Source organism: Pelmatolapia mariae, linkage group LG9 (assembly GCF_036321145.2).
Source record: "Pelmatolapia mariae isolate MD_Pm_ZW linkage group LG9, Pm_UMD_F_2, whole genome shotgun sequence".
NCBI lineage: Eukaryota > Metazoa > Chordata > Actinopteri > Cichliformes > Cichlidae > Pelmatolapia > Pelmatolapia mariae.
In genome coordinates this window covers 23,482,145-23,498,240 of record NC_086235.1, presented here as the reverse complement: position 1 = coordinate 23,498,240, position 16,096 = coordinate 23,482,145, and the positions used below count along the sequence as shown (strand labels likewise).

Genomic DNA, 16,096 nt, shown 5'->3' with positions numbered 1-16,096 from the left:
GCGTGTTTTTCCCCCTCAAATTGTTGACAATTGGTACGTTAAAGGCGAGTTTTCCTCCTCACCATTAAAGCAAGAGTTTCTACAGAAAGCGGGCACGTTGGAAGAAAAAAATGGTTAATCTAGAGATACGAAATTTCTACTGGATGGGAGATTAAATATAATATTCACTTTAATGTAATGCATTGTCTTTCCCCACAATGGGACTGATAAGATGGGTCGCGTAGGTGAGGGATTCATTTAAATATGAAATTTTCAAATGTAATATTCACTGTGACAGGCATTGTCTATTTCTACAATAGTGCTGATAATAAGGTTTTAGATAATGGGTAATAGGATGTTCTGATATTTAGAGCCTTATTAAAAACACATACTTTTGATGAAGACAGACTTGGCAAAAATTTTGATTGTTCCGCTAAAATGGGATTTCAGCTTCTCTACTGCTGGGACTGTGGCGAAGCTGGGAAATCACGTGGTCACGTGCAACATTGCTTCTTAGACCTGTTTTTTTTTTTGTCCTGCTCTGCCCTTTATGCGATACACCAAAAGCATATGTTAGTGCTTAGTGGTTTGTGTTTAACCTTCAATTAACCAGGTTGCAAAGATACCTTTCCCAAAGCCGTTGGGAAATTTCAAGGGCTCGGAATTGTAAAAAACAGAACACAGCACATGAGGTTCGGTCCTTGTCACTGGGATGCCTCTTCACTGACAATACGCTTTTTCAACGTATTTTTTAGGGTGAAGGTTAAGTTCAGAATTTTGCTGGCTATCCGCGAGTCTATTGTTACAATAGTCAGCCATTTATTAGAGTGCCCATTTAAAAATGCTCCTCTGTAGCTCATGTTATATGGGAGTTTGGGTAAATTTAAGAAATTTAATTAGGGGGTGCACAGGAGTTCATTTTCACGATGAAAGCAGCTGCACTGAAGTTCAACTCCTTAAAAACAAGTCACCGAAGCTAAGCTGTCACATACAGGAGAGTTTTAAATAATTTCTAAAACGGTTTTGTACTCATGTGTTTTGTCGCGCACATACATTCCATGCAGTTACCTGTGCACGTGCAACTGTGTGCACATGTATACGTGTGGGTGTGTTTAAGTCTTTTATGTTTGTGCTGGTTAAGTCAAAGGATGGACCATAGCTCTCAGCCCAGGGATCTGGTTTCTGCTTTACATCTGGCCTTGCTTTATGCACAAAAACTGGTTTTCTCTGATGTATTACAAGCCCTCTCTCGCACACCCACACAAGGGCGCACACACTTGCAGCTTTGCATTCCCTCATGCACACTTCATTCCGTCGTTGTGTGGACGGTGGCTGCAGTAGGTGTGCGGGAACGCGAGCGAGCGGCCTGCTCCCTCTCAAATATAAATGAAACAGAGAACTTTGCATTAAGTGTTTTTTTTTTTCTTTTCGCCGCGGCTCTAAATGTCCAAACATTAGCACAGCTGAACAAATACTGTCAACACTCTCTCCTTCATCTTAAATGTACTCTGCTGATTCACTCTCTCTTGCACTCGCTCGCCCTCTCACTTACAGTTGCACTTCTTTCCTCCGAATAAAAAGAGAATGCAGTCTGCTCTCGCTGCAGAGAACAAGTACTGTAGTCACTTTAAAATCTTAATTATCCGAAATTCTTGGGAAGTCAATGTGGACACGGCATTTATATTAGATTTATATAAGAAACCACTGAAACATCTGTTTAACTTTTTTTTCCTCTCCCTGCGGTATCATTTTTTTCTGTTAAAACAACATTTCACCAAACACTGATACTGATATTTGCAGGACAGCTACGGTTTGCTGTTGACATTTTTTTAATGTATTTTTTAATTTTTTTGTGACTAACACGACATACATGACACAGGAAATTTGTCAAATAAAAGCAGATGTGTGCCCTTTTTTATGTAAATGTCCAGTCTTACATTTAGAGCCTTATTAAAAACACACACTTTTGATGAAGCCAGGCTTGTCAGGAATTGGACGGGCACAACTTCCTCCTTAATCCCTTTAATTTCCTACCTTTTTAATCCCGAATCCTTTTTTTCTAACTAACTCGCACATCATCATCAACATCATGTGAACAGCCACATGTTGTTGCAACTGAGACATGAGGTTGAAGTCTTGTCTCTCCCTCCCCCTCCCCACCCACCATCACCACCACCTTGTGTCAATAATAAAATCATTAACATCACAAGCGGCTTTTTTTGTAGAAATGATCTACTTCACCTTCCCAGGACCAAAAGACACGCACCCACACACGCACACACGCACACAAACTCTTCTTTAAAGATCACAGATCACAAATGTGCACAGGAAGCAGAACGGGGGATTTCTTGAGTTGAGGATTCATGTTCGCGGCAATTTTGCTGGACAGTAAAAGCCACAAAATCTCGCCATAAATCTCGCGATAAGTGAGGCTCGACCTTTCAGACTCTTTACCGTAAATCTTAAAATATTTGATTCTATGTGCGTGGAGACTAAAGAACAGTAAATAAAGCTGTGTTTCAAAACAGATGTGTGCACTATAATCGCATGTGGCTATTTATTTTTAATCTGCTGCTAACTCTCCTGCCTAGTGTCCTCAGCTTCCTCACTTGGACTTTAGTTTAAAATGCAAGGACGCACACGTTGTGTACGAAGCACTTTTGGAAGACTAATTCAGATGCCCTCCTATTTAAAGTGCAAAAAGAGGTGAAAGCGAACACAAATGAAAGGAGTAGGAGCAGTACAGTGGAAGGTAAGCGGCGTTGACTAAAGTTGTTCGAGCCTTCAAGGTTGGACAGGGACAGACGTGGGTCCTGGTCACAGCGCTTTACAACTGTCAGAAAAGCTTACAGATTTTTTTCTCCCTCTCTCTCGCCTTGCTTTCTCTCTTGATCTCACTTATTGCTCATTTCTTTTCTTGCCTTGCCACATCTCTGTTTCATCCCCACCACCCTCTTCACTACCCCACCCACCCCCAACTGTTCAAATATTATTTCTCCCCCTCCTGTCGTTGCCCCCCCCCCGCACCTCTTTTTTTCCCTCCCTCTCTTTATCTTGTCATTGCCTGTCAGTGGGGATTCTATCTACGCCGAGTGTTGTGTGCGTGCGTTATGTGTGAACACATTGAGACTGGGATGCACTTAAGAGCTCATTGATTTAAAAATACCTTCGATATTGGAGGTCCCCTCCTGCAGATTCGTTCAGGAGCTTATCACACACACATAGACATCCAGGTAGAGATATGCATAAACCAAAGCTCCACTCCAAAGTTTCTCCTTAAACTTTGTGATTGACCTAGTTAGCGTGTCGTTTTGACAAGTTGTCTGTTTTGACACGACGTCCTCCGGTGTTTATCAACATCCATTCTGCCTATCACACGCTCACATTGGGAATTCATGCACGCGCACGCACTCAAAGATAAATCAAGCTACGATTTAACAATTGGCAGGAAGAGAGTGTGCAGTGTTTGCTATGGGTAAGTGGAATGACTTGTATTTGTAAGATGAATAAAAGCTTTGGTCAGTTTTTTTTTTCTTCTTCTGTGTGCACATGTTTTTTTTATCTGATGTCTGTGGAATGCAAAACACTATCGGTATCACTCCGGTACCAGGGTACTACCTATTTGTATGAGTCGAAGTGTTTACATGAATGCTCCTGTGTGATTTAACTGGTGCGTGGATAGCGGTGTGTATACACAGGGCTTTTTTTCCCCTTCTTCTTCTTCACTTGCCATAGCTCAGGTTTAGTGCGTCTGGTGAGCCTGGCCACCGACAGCCAGAGGTGAGAGGCCAAAGAGCCAAGTTAACTCCATCAATCCCCCTGGACAGTTACAAACAAGCCCTCAACTCTGGTCAAAACGATCCCTAGATCATGGATGACAGACAGCAGGTGGGGAGGGATAGAGAAAGAGAGAGCGAGCATTTGACTCAATTCCAAAAGAAAGGCTCTTACAAATTGGAAGTGAAAACTTGTCTGCTTCAACTATAACAAATAAGCTGTTAAAATTAGATCGAGACATAGCATTTCTTCTTTCTTATTGTTATTGTCAGCATTGTCAGTGATATTGTGGTAAAATCACTCACAACACAGGATTAGATATCAAGTAATACAATCTTGCCTTCATGTCAATATATAAAAGGTTAACTAATTTAGAGCATCCTATTCCTCTCGGTCTTCAACTCCCAAATACTGGCTGCTGATTTAGTTTTTTGTTTTGGAGATGATCAGATTCACGTTTCAGTCGTAGAAAGGTTAAAAGAACATCTTAACATCTTTAAAATGTTAATAAGCCATCGCAAAAATATCCCAGAGTTAAAAAGAAACTTTTTTGGCTTGACACCCAAACCTGGCCGTTCTCACCGACCTCAATGAGAAAAAGACCGTGGCGAGGTAGGGAGTTGGTGAACACGTACAGAAGAGAAATGAGAACAAAAAATGTCCAAAACATTTCCCCGAGGCAAACTTGTAAGGAATCACACCCACATGAAAGCGCACACAGACATGCAGACACACACGCTCACGCACTCATTTGGCATCGAGCAGAAGTGGGTAATTAGGGAAGGTCACCAAGGAAACAGACAAACACAAGCTACTGTGAGACGTAGCGTATACTCAAGAGAAGCATCAACAACTGTTTCCCTGTATGCAGTGTCATTCACCCATCACCGCCACCATTACCTGAAACACACAAATATGAAAACAACAACTCGAATATTTTATCTCGAGTTCAGTAAACGGTGACAGAGTCGCCAGCGAATGTTCTTAACACGACGTTCCCTTGTCCGAATCTTATGAGAGCGGCTGTGGTTTTGGGATTAAAAAAACAACAACAAAAAAAATGTGTTTGATGTGTGATTAAATGTTTTCATCTTACAGATACAGAAGAGGGAGGTTAAGATTTGTACACTGATGAAGGAGCTGACCGAAAGTAAGGGACAACACTCAGAGTGTCAAAAAGAGGTAAAAAAAACCAAAACCCATCAGTTTCATTTTTCATGATTATTGTTAACCACACTGAAATTTGATAATGGAATCACTTTTTAAAGCAACCTGATTTGAATTGTTTGTTGGATAATGTTGAGTGGGTTTTTGTAGTCATGGAATTAATATTGTTTTATTACATGTTCGACATTTAAAGCTTTTTCCCCTGTTCCGGATGCTAATTTATGTGCAAATGTAACAGTTGCTTCGAAAAGACAGGTCTTTGGAGAAGCTCCGTGAGGAGAGGGATGAGCTGAGAGTCCTGATGGAGGACCGAAGCAGAGAGTGCGCCCACCTCGACCGGAGCAAAGCCAAACTGGAGGCTGACTTGGCTCTGAGCCACGACAAACTCCACACCTCACACCTTGAGGTCCATCTCTCACTGTCTGTTTAATTAAAGGAACTGGAGAGGCTAAAATGCCAGGATATGCAACTTATTTAAATGCACGTTTTTGTTAATTTTTTTATTAATTTTCTCTGTGTTTAGGTTCGAAGTAGAGATGAGTTAATCCTGCAGCTCAGAGCCGAAATGAAGACAGCTGAACAGACGCATCGAGGAACACAGAAGCAGGTGCGGTGGCTCGTCTGCGTTCACTTTTCAGGTTGTGTCATGCAGTTTTTAGAGATTAAAAAATTATAATTCGGAGAAATGGAAACTCCATGTTTTTCCCTTTAAAACTGCATATTTGGCCGTTTTTAAGCAGTATTTTATGAAAAAGGCGCTTCCTTTTTTATATTATGTTTTGGTTTTTGGGTTTGAAATTTGTCTTAGGGCTTTCAATTCTCTCTTACAATTTTTTTTTATTTTTCTTTCATATGCCGAGGCTAGGTTCAGTGATCACCCCTATTTTTTCAACACTTCCTTGCTTTACACCCACAGAGTTGCACACATCTACTCAAGGGAAGTGCCCAAACCAGCAGCAGTCTTCTACTGTTGGCTACCGAGCGGCTCCATCAGAGCAATGGGAGGTGTAGCACCTTGCTCAAAGGCTCTGCGAAAGTTGGAGCTAAGGAAAAGGGAATCGTTACTCATTCATGTTTGCTGTGCCTACATTTTCCCAGCTGGTCCTGAGACTAAACTGGGAAACTCTCTGACTCAAACCTGACACTCACTTTTTGGTTACTGCCACCCCCTCACTGTCTTTTCTGTCTGTCTGGGTGTGCATGGTATCCCAACGTAAAGCTTTCCTCCTCTCCATCCTTTTCAATTTTCATCTTTTTTTCTCTTTCTTTTGGCTCAGGTGACAGCTCTGGAGGAAGAGGTAAGACACTTAAACTGCACGATCAGAGCGCACAAGGAAGAGGCCTGTCAGTTAAGCGAAAAGGTCAGCGATATCGAGCACCTTAAAGAGCAGAAGGAGAAAGAACAACAGCAGCTACAAGAGCAGCTCTGTATTAAGGAGCAACAGGTAAAGAGAAACTCTCTCCTCTCCTCTTCACCTTTGCTCACTTCTTGTGAAATCTATGGATCAGTTGAACTCTGACCAGGAAGTCGTGAAACAGGCTCACAAAATGGAAGCGTAACCCGGAGGGGGGACCGGCTCCGTGCTTCACAGCCGACTGAAGCAGAACAACTCTGAGCTCGGCCAAATGCACAGCAGGCTGAAAGACCGAGAGCCGGAGGTCACAAAGCTCAAGGACGGTTTAAGTCGGAGGTCCATAACGGCGCAGAAGTCGACTCTTTTGTGTGCTCACTTGTCTGTTGGCTGAGACATAATCCAACAGAAAAGCCATCTACTGCGATAATCCAATGAGGAACATAAAAGGAAAAATTGGATGCACTTATGCGTTTGAGTGCGAGCGCTCTAAATCACGGTAGACAATCAAGTAGTCAGAGTTTTCTGCCAGGAACGGCAAACCGACTCGCTTGCGGCAGACAAGCTTTATTTTGTAGTCATCTTACATATATTCCAATCTACATCATCTGAATTACTAAAGAAGACACGATGACCCTACTGTTTGTGAAACTCTCACATCTAATTGGAACTAAGCATGAATACAGATAGGGAAATGTAGACCAAGAATAAAGTTATTATCAACTTAGGGTCAACTTGGGTAGTCATGTGACAGCAATGAATACTCAAACATCAGGCCAAATGAGGCTTGTCAGGTCATGAGGGTCAAATGTGTTTTCCATCATGTTTAATGAGGGTTGTTTGTTTCCCCAAAGCACACGCTCCTGATTATGGTCACAAGAAAGCCATAGTGTCCCCATTAAGTCTTGTTATGAGGCCTTTCATCCAGTAACAGAGAGAAATGCAAAGTCCACCATTAGTGTTTGGCCTGTAGGATAGTGAATTCATTAAAGGAGAGAAATACAGTGACACAAGTAGAGCAAGTAATAAATACAGCTTTGATATGTAAAGCCGACGTACGACGTCTCACTTTACAGCGTGTGGTTCTTCTCCGTGTGATTTTTTTAAAACTGTTACCTCAGACAACCTCGTCAAACATTCACCATTCACCACCATCACGCTCAGATAAAACAGAGGCTGCATGGGCTGAGTCAATGCTTTTAAGCAGTCCACGCACGCGGCCATACACCTACACAGGTTGTTCAGTCTTTCCACTCTAAAACAGAGAGTAACAGTCGATGACTCCTCTCCTCTGGTTTGTCTCTTTCTTCCTTTTGCATGAGCAAGTTCTCTGCTCCGTCGTGCCACCTTCAATCCAGTGTTAGTCCTGCGGGCCCAGTTAATCCCTGGTTAAACCGAGCTGCGGTGAACCGCTGAAATTTAACTAGTTGGCTGTCATTAGTTGTAAAACCCTCGTGTTCTGATCCAGATTACAGCGGGATTAATGTGGATGAACTCAAGCTGAGTGTTAGAGCGGGTTTAACTTTCTCAACCTCTCCCCTTGAAAGGTGAGCTACGGTAGGATTCCTAGTGTAACGGCAGGATTAAGCCCGGTTTCACTTCCTGAGTTCCCCTTTCATTATGACAGAGGTTACTGTAGAGCAGTGCAGTAAATTACACCATGTTAAACAAACTAGCACGTGTCTGTTCAAGTAGCTTTTTAAGGCACGTTTAGTCACGAAGCATCGAGTAATGACTTTGGTTTCACTGTTTGAATTTTAGCATAATGATAATGATGATGATGGTTGCTGCTGTAATAGTTTATGTAATATAAAAGTTTACATTTTGCAAGATTATTTATGGCTTCCTACTTCACATTGTTTTTTTCCACATATTCACACGTGCCACTGTGTCTTTTCAAATTTGACTGCTTTCATCGTCTTTATTGAAAAACAAAGGTCAACATCAGCATCTGTACTCTGTTTGATTTTGCTCTCAGGCTGATACAGTTGAAAAGAAGCTGAAGAAGGAGAAGGAAGAGGTGGAACTTCTTAATCAGCAGCTGAAAGAATCCAAGGATGAGCTCAAAGAGGCCAATTTGCACACCCAGGAGCAGAAAGAAACGGCTGCGATTTTTAAGCAGAAATACGCCGCAGCAATAGAGAAGGCGCGCAGGGTGCAAGAGCATGTGGAACGTCTGGAGGAGGAACTACGATATTCACAGGAACAGGTTAATAATGGACGATATAGCCTTTAAATACGTACATGCGTTTTGTCTGATATGCCTTTAATTTTAAGTCCGACTACCTGTTTTAATGGCAGCTAAGAGAGTCGCAGTTAGCAGCTTCTTCGCTGAAGGAAGAGCTAGCTGAGCTGGAGTGCCGGTATCAGGAAAAGGTTGGCCAGTGGGAGAATTCACAGGAGGCTCTTGACCAACTAACAGATGAACTTCAGGCCAGTCACAACCTGCTAAGAGAGAGTGAACAAAAAGTGGAACACTTCAAAAGCCTGATGAGATCCCTTCAGGAGCAGATGGACACACTCAATCAGCAGGTTCGGGAAAACATTTACGTAATGCGCTGCAATATGCAGACACAGCAATAACAAAAGGATAAATCCAGACACAAACACACGTACAAATAAATGAACATAGTTAATCCTTTATATCTATGTGGACAACCTGATTTGCTTGCATAACAAATAGTATTAACCTTTCTTGCAAAAGAGTTGTTTTCCTTCCACTTTATGAAACATCTGAAAACAGTGTGATTCATTGTATACACTAATTCTGTGTAATCATGTCACATAACAAATGAGGTTGACTGTGAGATCAGTGGAAAACTTGGTCATAAACCAGTTCAGCCTTTCATTTCAAACTAAGAAACTAATGCTGTTGCACACTTTACTGTCTTACTATGTATTTTTTCATGGATGCACCCACCTCCTTAAAAACTAGGTTTTGAATACATGCCTTGTTTTTTTGGGGTTAACTCAGATGGGTGTCTCTCTATTTTCGCATGTGCACCCAGGTGCTTGCCAGCTCCAATCATGCTGTACAAGTGCATGCGTGGACATATTGCTCTGTGTGCTTGTGTCATTGTACGCACACATGTATATGTGTGTGTGTGTGTGTACAAGTGCGCATTTGTGCATCTGTGCACTGGCGTGTGTCACTTAATCTTTTCTTCTTCTTTTTTTCCCCCCTTTCTGTTTTATATTTACTACGTCAGGCAACAAATGAATCATCTTTATTACGGAGAAATTTAATTTGGATGAACTTAACTGCTGCCGCCAAGGTCAGACGGGCAGAATGTCATTTTAATCCAATCAACTTTAATCTGTTGGTTATAAAAGAGTTAGGCTGTTGAAGAATGGCTGTATCTCAGGCCCTTTATTACACTGGCTAATGACTTTGATTGTAAGGCGCCTATCAAGAGGTTAGGAGTTCTTATGGAGCTTCACGTCCTGCTAATGCGCTACCTCATGTCACTGTTGGGCTTAGCTAACCCTAAAATCACCATTGCCTTTATTCCCTGTTTAAGAAGAAATACAGTGTGGAAAACATGAAACAGTTTTAAATGAAAGAAAACATGACTATAAAAGTGGTATGGAAGTTATAGCGTTTCACATTTGAGGGATAAATGGGGAAGAAAACCATGGACTGGCTCAGATTGTGAGTGTAGTATCTTAATTCTATCTCTACTGGTCAATTTATATTCGACTAGAGAATATTTCACTATAACATAAAGATGGACAGTTGAAGATAAGTAAGATTTCTTCCCTTTCCTATAAAGATGTCTACTTTTGAATTACTTACATAATTTGCCTGTATAAAGGACAGCAGCTAATAGGGTAAGATTGAGGGTAGTGATACATTAAGCAATTTATGAAAAAAAGCGAGAGCATTGCTCCTGGCGATGTTCTCGGGAGTAGAAAACAATGTGTAACACTTTCACTGTTTTCCAAAGAGATATACATTTATAATTAAGAGAACAATGCAAATGTTCATGAGCGCGATTGCTCATAGTACTTCCTATGAGCTAGAGTCACGCGCTAAGTTCGAACTTGTTGTTTTACAGTTTGTATAATGTGCTTGAAACACCAAGGTCATGTTTCTCTGTGCAAATCAATACACAAATGAGTGTAACACAAAATAATGTGCTTCCTTAATGGCCCATCAATGCCACTGCCATTTATTAGTAAACCAAAATGAGTGTAATCTGTTGAAATGCAATTCATTCTAAATGTGCCCTTTTGTGTCTTGACTTGGTGGTTTGTTTCTATTTAAGTTCCTGTTTAGGTGGGTTTAGGGTTATAGAACTGATTAAAATAAGATTTAAACAAGCGGGATGTTCTTAAAAAATATGTTTTTTCTAACTATCTATATCACTTACTCTCCCTCTCTCTCGTTACTTATAGAAACTTGCTGTGGAGTGTGACCTGCAGCTCTATCGTCTGAGCCATTCTCATTCTGATGAGGAGTATTTGAGTCTAGGAAGACTCAGACAGCAGCTGCAGAAGGTAATATCCTGCATGGCACTGCTGGGATTACGCATTCTGTGTATTATCATCACAATGAAACATTAAAATATATCTGCCACAGTTTCAATACTTACAGTTATGTTCAGTGATAACAGCTGAGAGATAAAATTTGTTGACATTCCAGTATTCAGAAGTAACGCTGATAAATGTAAATGTAGGCTTATATTTAAAGTTTGTTTTATATTTACATGGACAAACAGTTTTTGCTACATTCCAGCACTCATTTTTTCTTTGTGTGTGTGTGTTTCAGCGCTGTGCAGCACAGGTTGAACACCTTGCTGTGTGTGAAAACGCTATTCTTCAGATGAAGTCAGAGCTGGAGAGACAGTAATAACAGAGTCTATAAAACTCTCATTCTCCTCTGCTGATCCTGGTTTCTGTCCTTGTCTCTCCTTTCATGCCCTTCTCATCAGTCTCCACCCCCAACTCGCACTCATTTTCGCAACAGTCTGCTTACTAAATGGCACACAGTAGATATATTATGTTACTTGGCAAATGTAAAAATCTATTGAAATCTTTTTTTTTTTTAATTTCAGTAATCATTAATATGCTATCTGGTCTACATATTATTACGCTGTGTTAACTTGGGCAGTACATTTTTTACAGAGTGGTTTGCTCAGGCAATTATTCTTTGCTCTGCTTACCTTAGAGTCCAGGAGAAGGTGGGTCTGAAACAAAGTCTCGCTGCTTCCCAGCAAACTCACCGGAGGAATCAAAAACAGCTGGAACAGGAAGTGATTCGTTCAAAACAGGAAGTGGCATCCTTAGAGCTTGAACTGGCGAACACCCAAAAGGTATTAAAGTAATGCATATCTGCTGACCTGTCCTCTAATTTAGTGAGAGCTATATTAATTTGGCCTTTGTCCCGTCTGCTTTTAAATTCAGACGCATCTTCCATTGTCCTTAAATGTTCGCGATGCAGTCATTTCAATCTAAGGACATGTTTGAGTTCCCAAAGAGGAGTACTTCAACCACCTCCACGGGCACCACACACCCACCACTCATGTGATTGTCCTGCGATTGTCTGGCAGAAACAAATTGCCTCGCCATTAATTAAAGCACCAAACGGTGCCAAGGCTGGTGAAATTGACTCCAATTAAGAGCTCAATGGGACACTAAATATTCAAATTACTCAAAGTGGTGACTGTAGCCTGGCAGAATGCCAGCATTCCTGGCAGTCTTGGACACATCATTTGTATGTGTGTGAGTGTGTGAGTGTCTGCGCGTGTTTGTGTGTACGCTCGCTTAGCCGTGTATGCGTAGGTGGAAACGGTAATATTTGATTTTGCACATTAATTTGTGTTTGTCACATATTAGCAAAACACATGTAATTCTTACCAAAATCATATGCTCGCACACTTACAATTACTCCCACAAACACACACAGGGGCGACTGCGGCAGGTTCTCTTGCTGTCAGGTCTTGCCCATTCATCCACACAACTTCCCTGTGGAATACCACATAATGAGTCCGTGTCATGTAGGTACACATATCTTGAAGTATACATCTACATTCATCACATGCATAATGCATGTACACATTATTAACTTTTATCATTATGCATATATACATAATTATACTAGAGTCTAATCCTTTACATGAGTGATCAGTCATACATACAGGGCTGAGTTCAGAGCCATTAACACTAAAAACATTTTTTTGAAGGAAATTGTATTTGACAATGTATTTTTTGGGTTACTAAATGTGTGGGGTTTTTTTTTTTTTTTTTACAGAAACACAGAATTTATATTGGTTCATAATGTTTTTCTGTTTTATTATTGTATTATTATAATTATTATATCCACCATCATTTCCACCACCTTCGGTCTTTTCCAGCTTTAGATTAAATGGAAATATATATAGCTTTTATCTTTGGTTTTTATTCAGGACCATACAATATGATGCAATACCATTTTGGAAATTCTTTAAATGTAAGCAGCAAGCAAAGCAAATAATAAGTGATTTCTGATGATATATTTAGAGGTCTATTGATGGCAACTGTTACATGGCAACAGCACATTATAAACACAATTGTGCAACATATTTAAACCGAACAGACACTGGATGTTTCTTTGGCCCGTACTTACGCTGCAGGTACAGGTGACACTCATCAGGCAGTCAGATGAGGAACTGAAGGAGGCCAGACAAGAGTCTGCAAGAAAGAGCCGAGAGGTGGATGTGGAGAGAAGAAAGGCCCAGATGCTTCAGGAGGCGTTACACAAGGAGCAGGAGAAGCTGCAGAGTGCTATCAGAGAGAATGAGACCCTGAGCACTCTCATCGGAAAGCTGAGGAAAGAGCTGGAGGAGCTGCGCAGCAGTCACCAAGTGACAGGTAGCAATCAGTCCATAAACTGATAAGCTGCCGTTGGTCCTGATCCATGTATCCAGTTAGTCATAAACTAATAATTTTCTGTCAACCGTATATTCATGTTGATTACATATACATATTTCAGTTAGGACTAATATATTTATAAGAAGAACGCTATTAATATTCAGTATTATGTCACTGTTCAGGGACTTCTCTGCTGTTCTGCGTGCGTTCGTGGATGTCTGTAGTCGGAGAGAGCAAGAGCCAGACCCTAACATAAAACAGAGTAGGGTCCATTGACAGTGTTATTGCACGCATTATATGACACTGTCAGCATAGCATGAAAAGGAAGAGTGGGGATGAAGGTGGGTTGCAATGTGGCATGTAGATGAGAAGAAGCTGTAGGTTCCTAAAGACACTTACACAGTGTGGCCTTTATGAGATTTGCCAGCTAGATGCATTAGTTGAGCCTCCAGCTGTGGGAAAGCATGGAGATCAATTGCTCTGACAGGAATATGGCTATGCTTGACTTTGTGGCCTGCCTGAACTAACACTATACTCAGTATAATATGAAAATTAACCTGTATTTCACCAGTGCTTGATTCAGCATCCACGTTTTTTTAACAAGCAAGTCAACATGACCAAAAGCAAAGATTTTATGTCAGTTCACTGCTTGATCCATTCATCACCCTACCTTTATTATTAGCTCTCTATGAACATTTCCCCGCTGCTAAGGTTTTGGACATTATTGGCGATCAGAAGCCCATCACATACCAGAGGAGCTACAGTACGCAGCCTGTCCTGCCTTTTGTTGCAGAACCACCCGCACTGCTGTTAGCTCAATCAGTTAGCTCAAATTAGCCAGCAGTGTGGTGATTTTGTAGCTAGCTGTCTGCACACCATGTTAACTCAGACACACACACACACACGCTGTAGATAGAGGTTTGATTTAATGGTGCACTGCTTTAGCTGTATGGTAATGATCTGGTTTCTGTGTGTGTCTGTACATGTGTGCGTGTGGCCAATGGTGGCCTTTGTAGTAGTGCGTCAGTGTAGGAATGGTGATGGCTGGGTCTCTCTGGGCACAGAAATGTCTCATTAAGAATTAACGTACACATCGACGGTCACGCCAGGCAAACACCTCACATGCGCACGCTCGCAGCCATTTCTTCCAACTCCCACTGCTTTAATTAGCACATACACACTGGCTCTCCAAGGTACAAACACACACACACACACACACACACACACAATCACCTATTGTCCGCAGAGAGACGAATCTGAGGTCTCTCTCTGTGGCAGACAGTGGCTGGCTTGCTCACTGAACACTGCTCATTAACAAGATAGAGACAGAAGGACAACGCTGTGTAGCCTGGCCTTTGTCTGTGATCAAAACGCATTCCCTCAACTCTACTCTACACACAAAACCACATATTATTCAGCTTTTACCTTCAGCAAATACAATCCAGCAATGCAGAGCCTATTGTAATGACTTAAGAAGAATAAAGATGCATTATTATAACAAAGGGGGCATTGTTTACCTGGATATAGCAGTGGTCTGAATAAACTGGGTGAGGAGTCAGCTTGAGAAATTACTGTCATGAACAAAGGGCCTTTTTATTAACATGAAGCCCTTGTCGAGGTTCTTTCTGTATTATGAAAACATTTCATTGAGTGGTGATGATTTTGTTTGTTGCTTAATAACAGCAGACTTCATTTAAGATGGACTGGACTGTGAACGTGAACAGGTTTGAATGATAAGAAAAATATGGACAGGCAGAAACAGGTATACAATTATGAGTCAAAAAGAAAATGTATGCTAGAGGTGACTCTAACCAGAATAATTTAATCAGGAATGCATATTTAAGATGCTTTAAATTACTCTACATAACTTATTAGCCTTTTATAACCCAGTCGTCTGTAAATTGTTATGTAAAATAACAAAATTACTCAGCTGGTAAATTAAAAATCAATGAATTATCAACACAGTAGCTGCCAGTATCAGGTTTTCAAAAGTAATAATCATATCAGTCCAAAGTCATTCTTGATGTTGCTATTTAGACAATTAACAAGATAAACCGCCATTTTTGGTGTTTTTAACAAAGCATTTTTACCTCTAATGCTGTTGATATGCTTTCTACAGTTTAATATATAAATGTAGTTTGGGAGTAATGGATATTATATAAAGGTCTCTGTGGCCAGACAGAAGGAAAGAAGCAGGAAAAGAGAATGAGTTGGAAACCAGGGAAGTGTCACATGGATTAGATTGAAGTGTCTGAAGGCAGCTGGATTCAATCAGACTGTGTCAGGATAGGATGAAGAGACTGGAAAGAAAGGAGTGATTAAAAAGGCTAGAAAAAAAGTCCTTAAACTTGGCGTATGGGTGCTTGTGTCAAATTTACTGTCATTCTGTCACTTATGGCTCTCGGAATAGGCTGGGGTGTGTGTGATACATGCGGAAAATTGCTCTGCACTATTTCGAACATACAGTGCACACGATCCATTACAGAAAATGCACATAAAGGTGTACCGAAGGGACGATTGTATTCATAATCTGTTTTCCAGGAAAATCAGATGTGGCGTACTCTTAAGTAGGTGTTTTCATAGCATCTGCTCGTGAAACACGGGCGGGGATGGATCTTTAAAATATTCAAACCCGACTAGTAGAGTCATCTTACATCTTAAATAAGATGTGTTGTAAGGTTGGTTATAATGCAAAATAAATGTGATGCCGTGTGACAACAAATGAAATAACAGCATAAACAAAAACACTATATCCTTATTTCCACACTTCCACCAAAACAGAAATGTGATATTACCACCCCTCTGTGCTGCTGATGTGCATCTGCCTAAAGATGATGAAATCATTATTGCACGTTTGTGTGTGCGCTCGTTTGTACGTGTGAGTGTGTGCGTGCATGTGTGTGTGTGTGTGCGCGCGCTGCTATCCAGTCTGGATCCCTGGACACACACGTGCACAGGCCTCTCTCCTC

At 41.0% G+C, this 16,096-nt stretch overlaps 1 protein-coding gene across 1 annotated transcript in view; it reads left to right on the top strand.

The window, feature by feature from the left end:
- The window catches only part of LOC134634153 (trichohyalin-like), a 72,564-nt gene that overhangs the window by 27,744 nt on the left and 28,724 nt on the right, over positions 1-16,096 (top strand). Inside the window, exons 8-17 of the mRNA XM_065471650.1 lie at positions 4,855-4,938; positions 5,162-5,329; positions 5,447-5,530; positions 6,201-6,368; positions 8,254-8,484; positions 8,577-8,807; positions 10,674-10,775; positions 11,047-11,123; positions 11,446-11,590; positions 12,890-13,127. Coding sequence (XP_065327722.1) covers positions 4,855-4,938; positions 5,162-5,329; positions 5,447-5,530; positions 6,201-6,368; positions 8,254-8,484; positions 8,577-8,807; positions 10,674-10,775; positions 11,047-11,123; positions 11,446-11,590; positions 12,890-13,127 — 1,528 coding nt within the window. The remainder of the gene's footprint in view (positions 1-4,854; positions 4,939-5,161; positions 5,330-5,446; positions 5,531-6,200; positions 6,369-8,253; positions 8,485-8,576; positions 8,808-10,673; positions 10,776-11,046; positions 11,124-11,445; positions 11,591-12,889; positions 13,128-16,096) is intronic.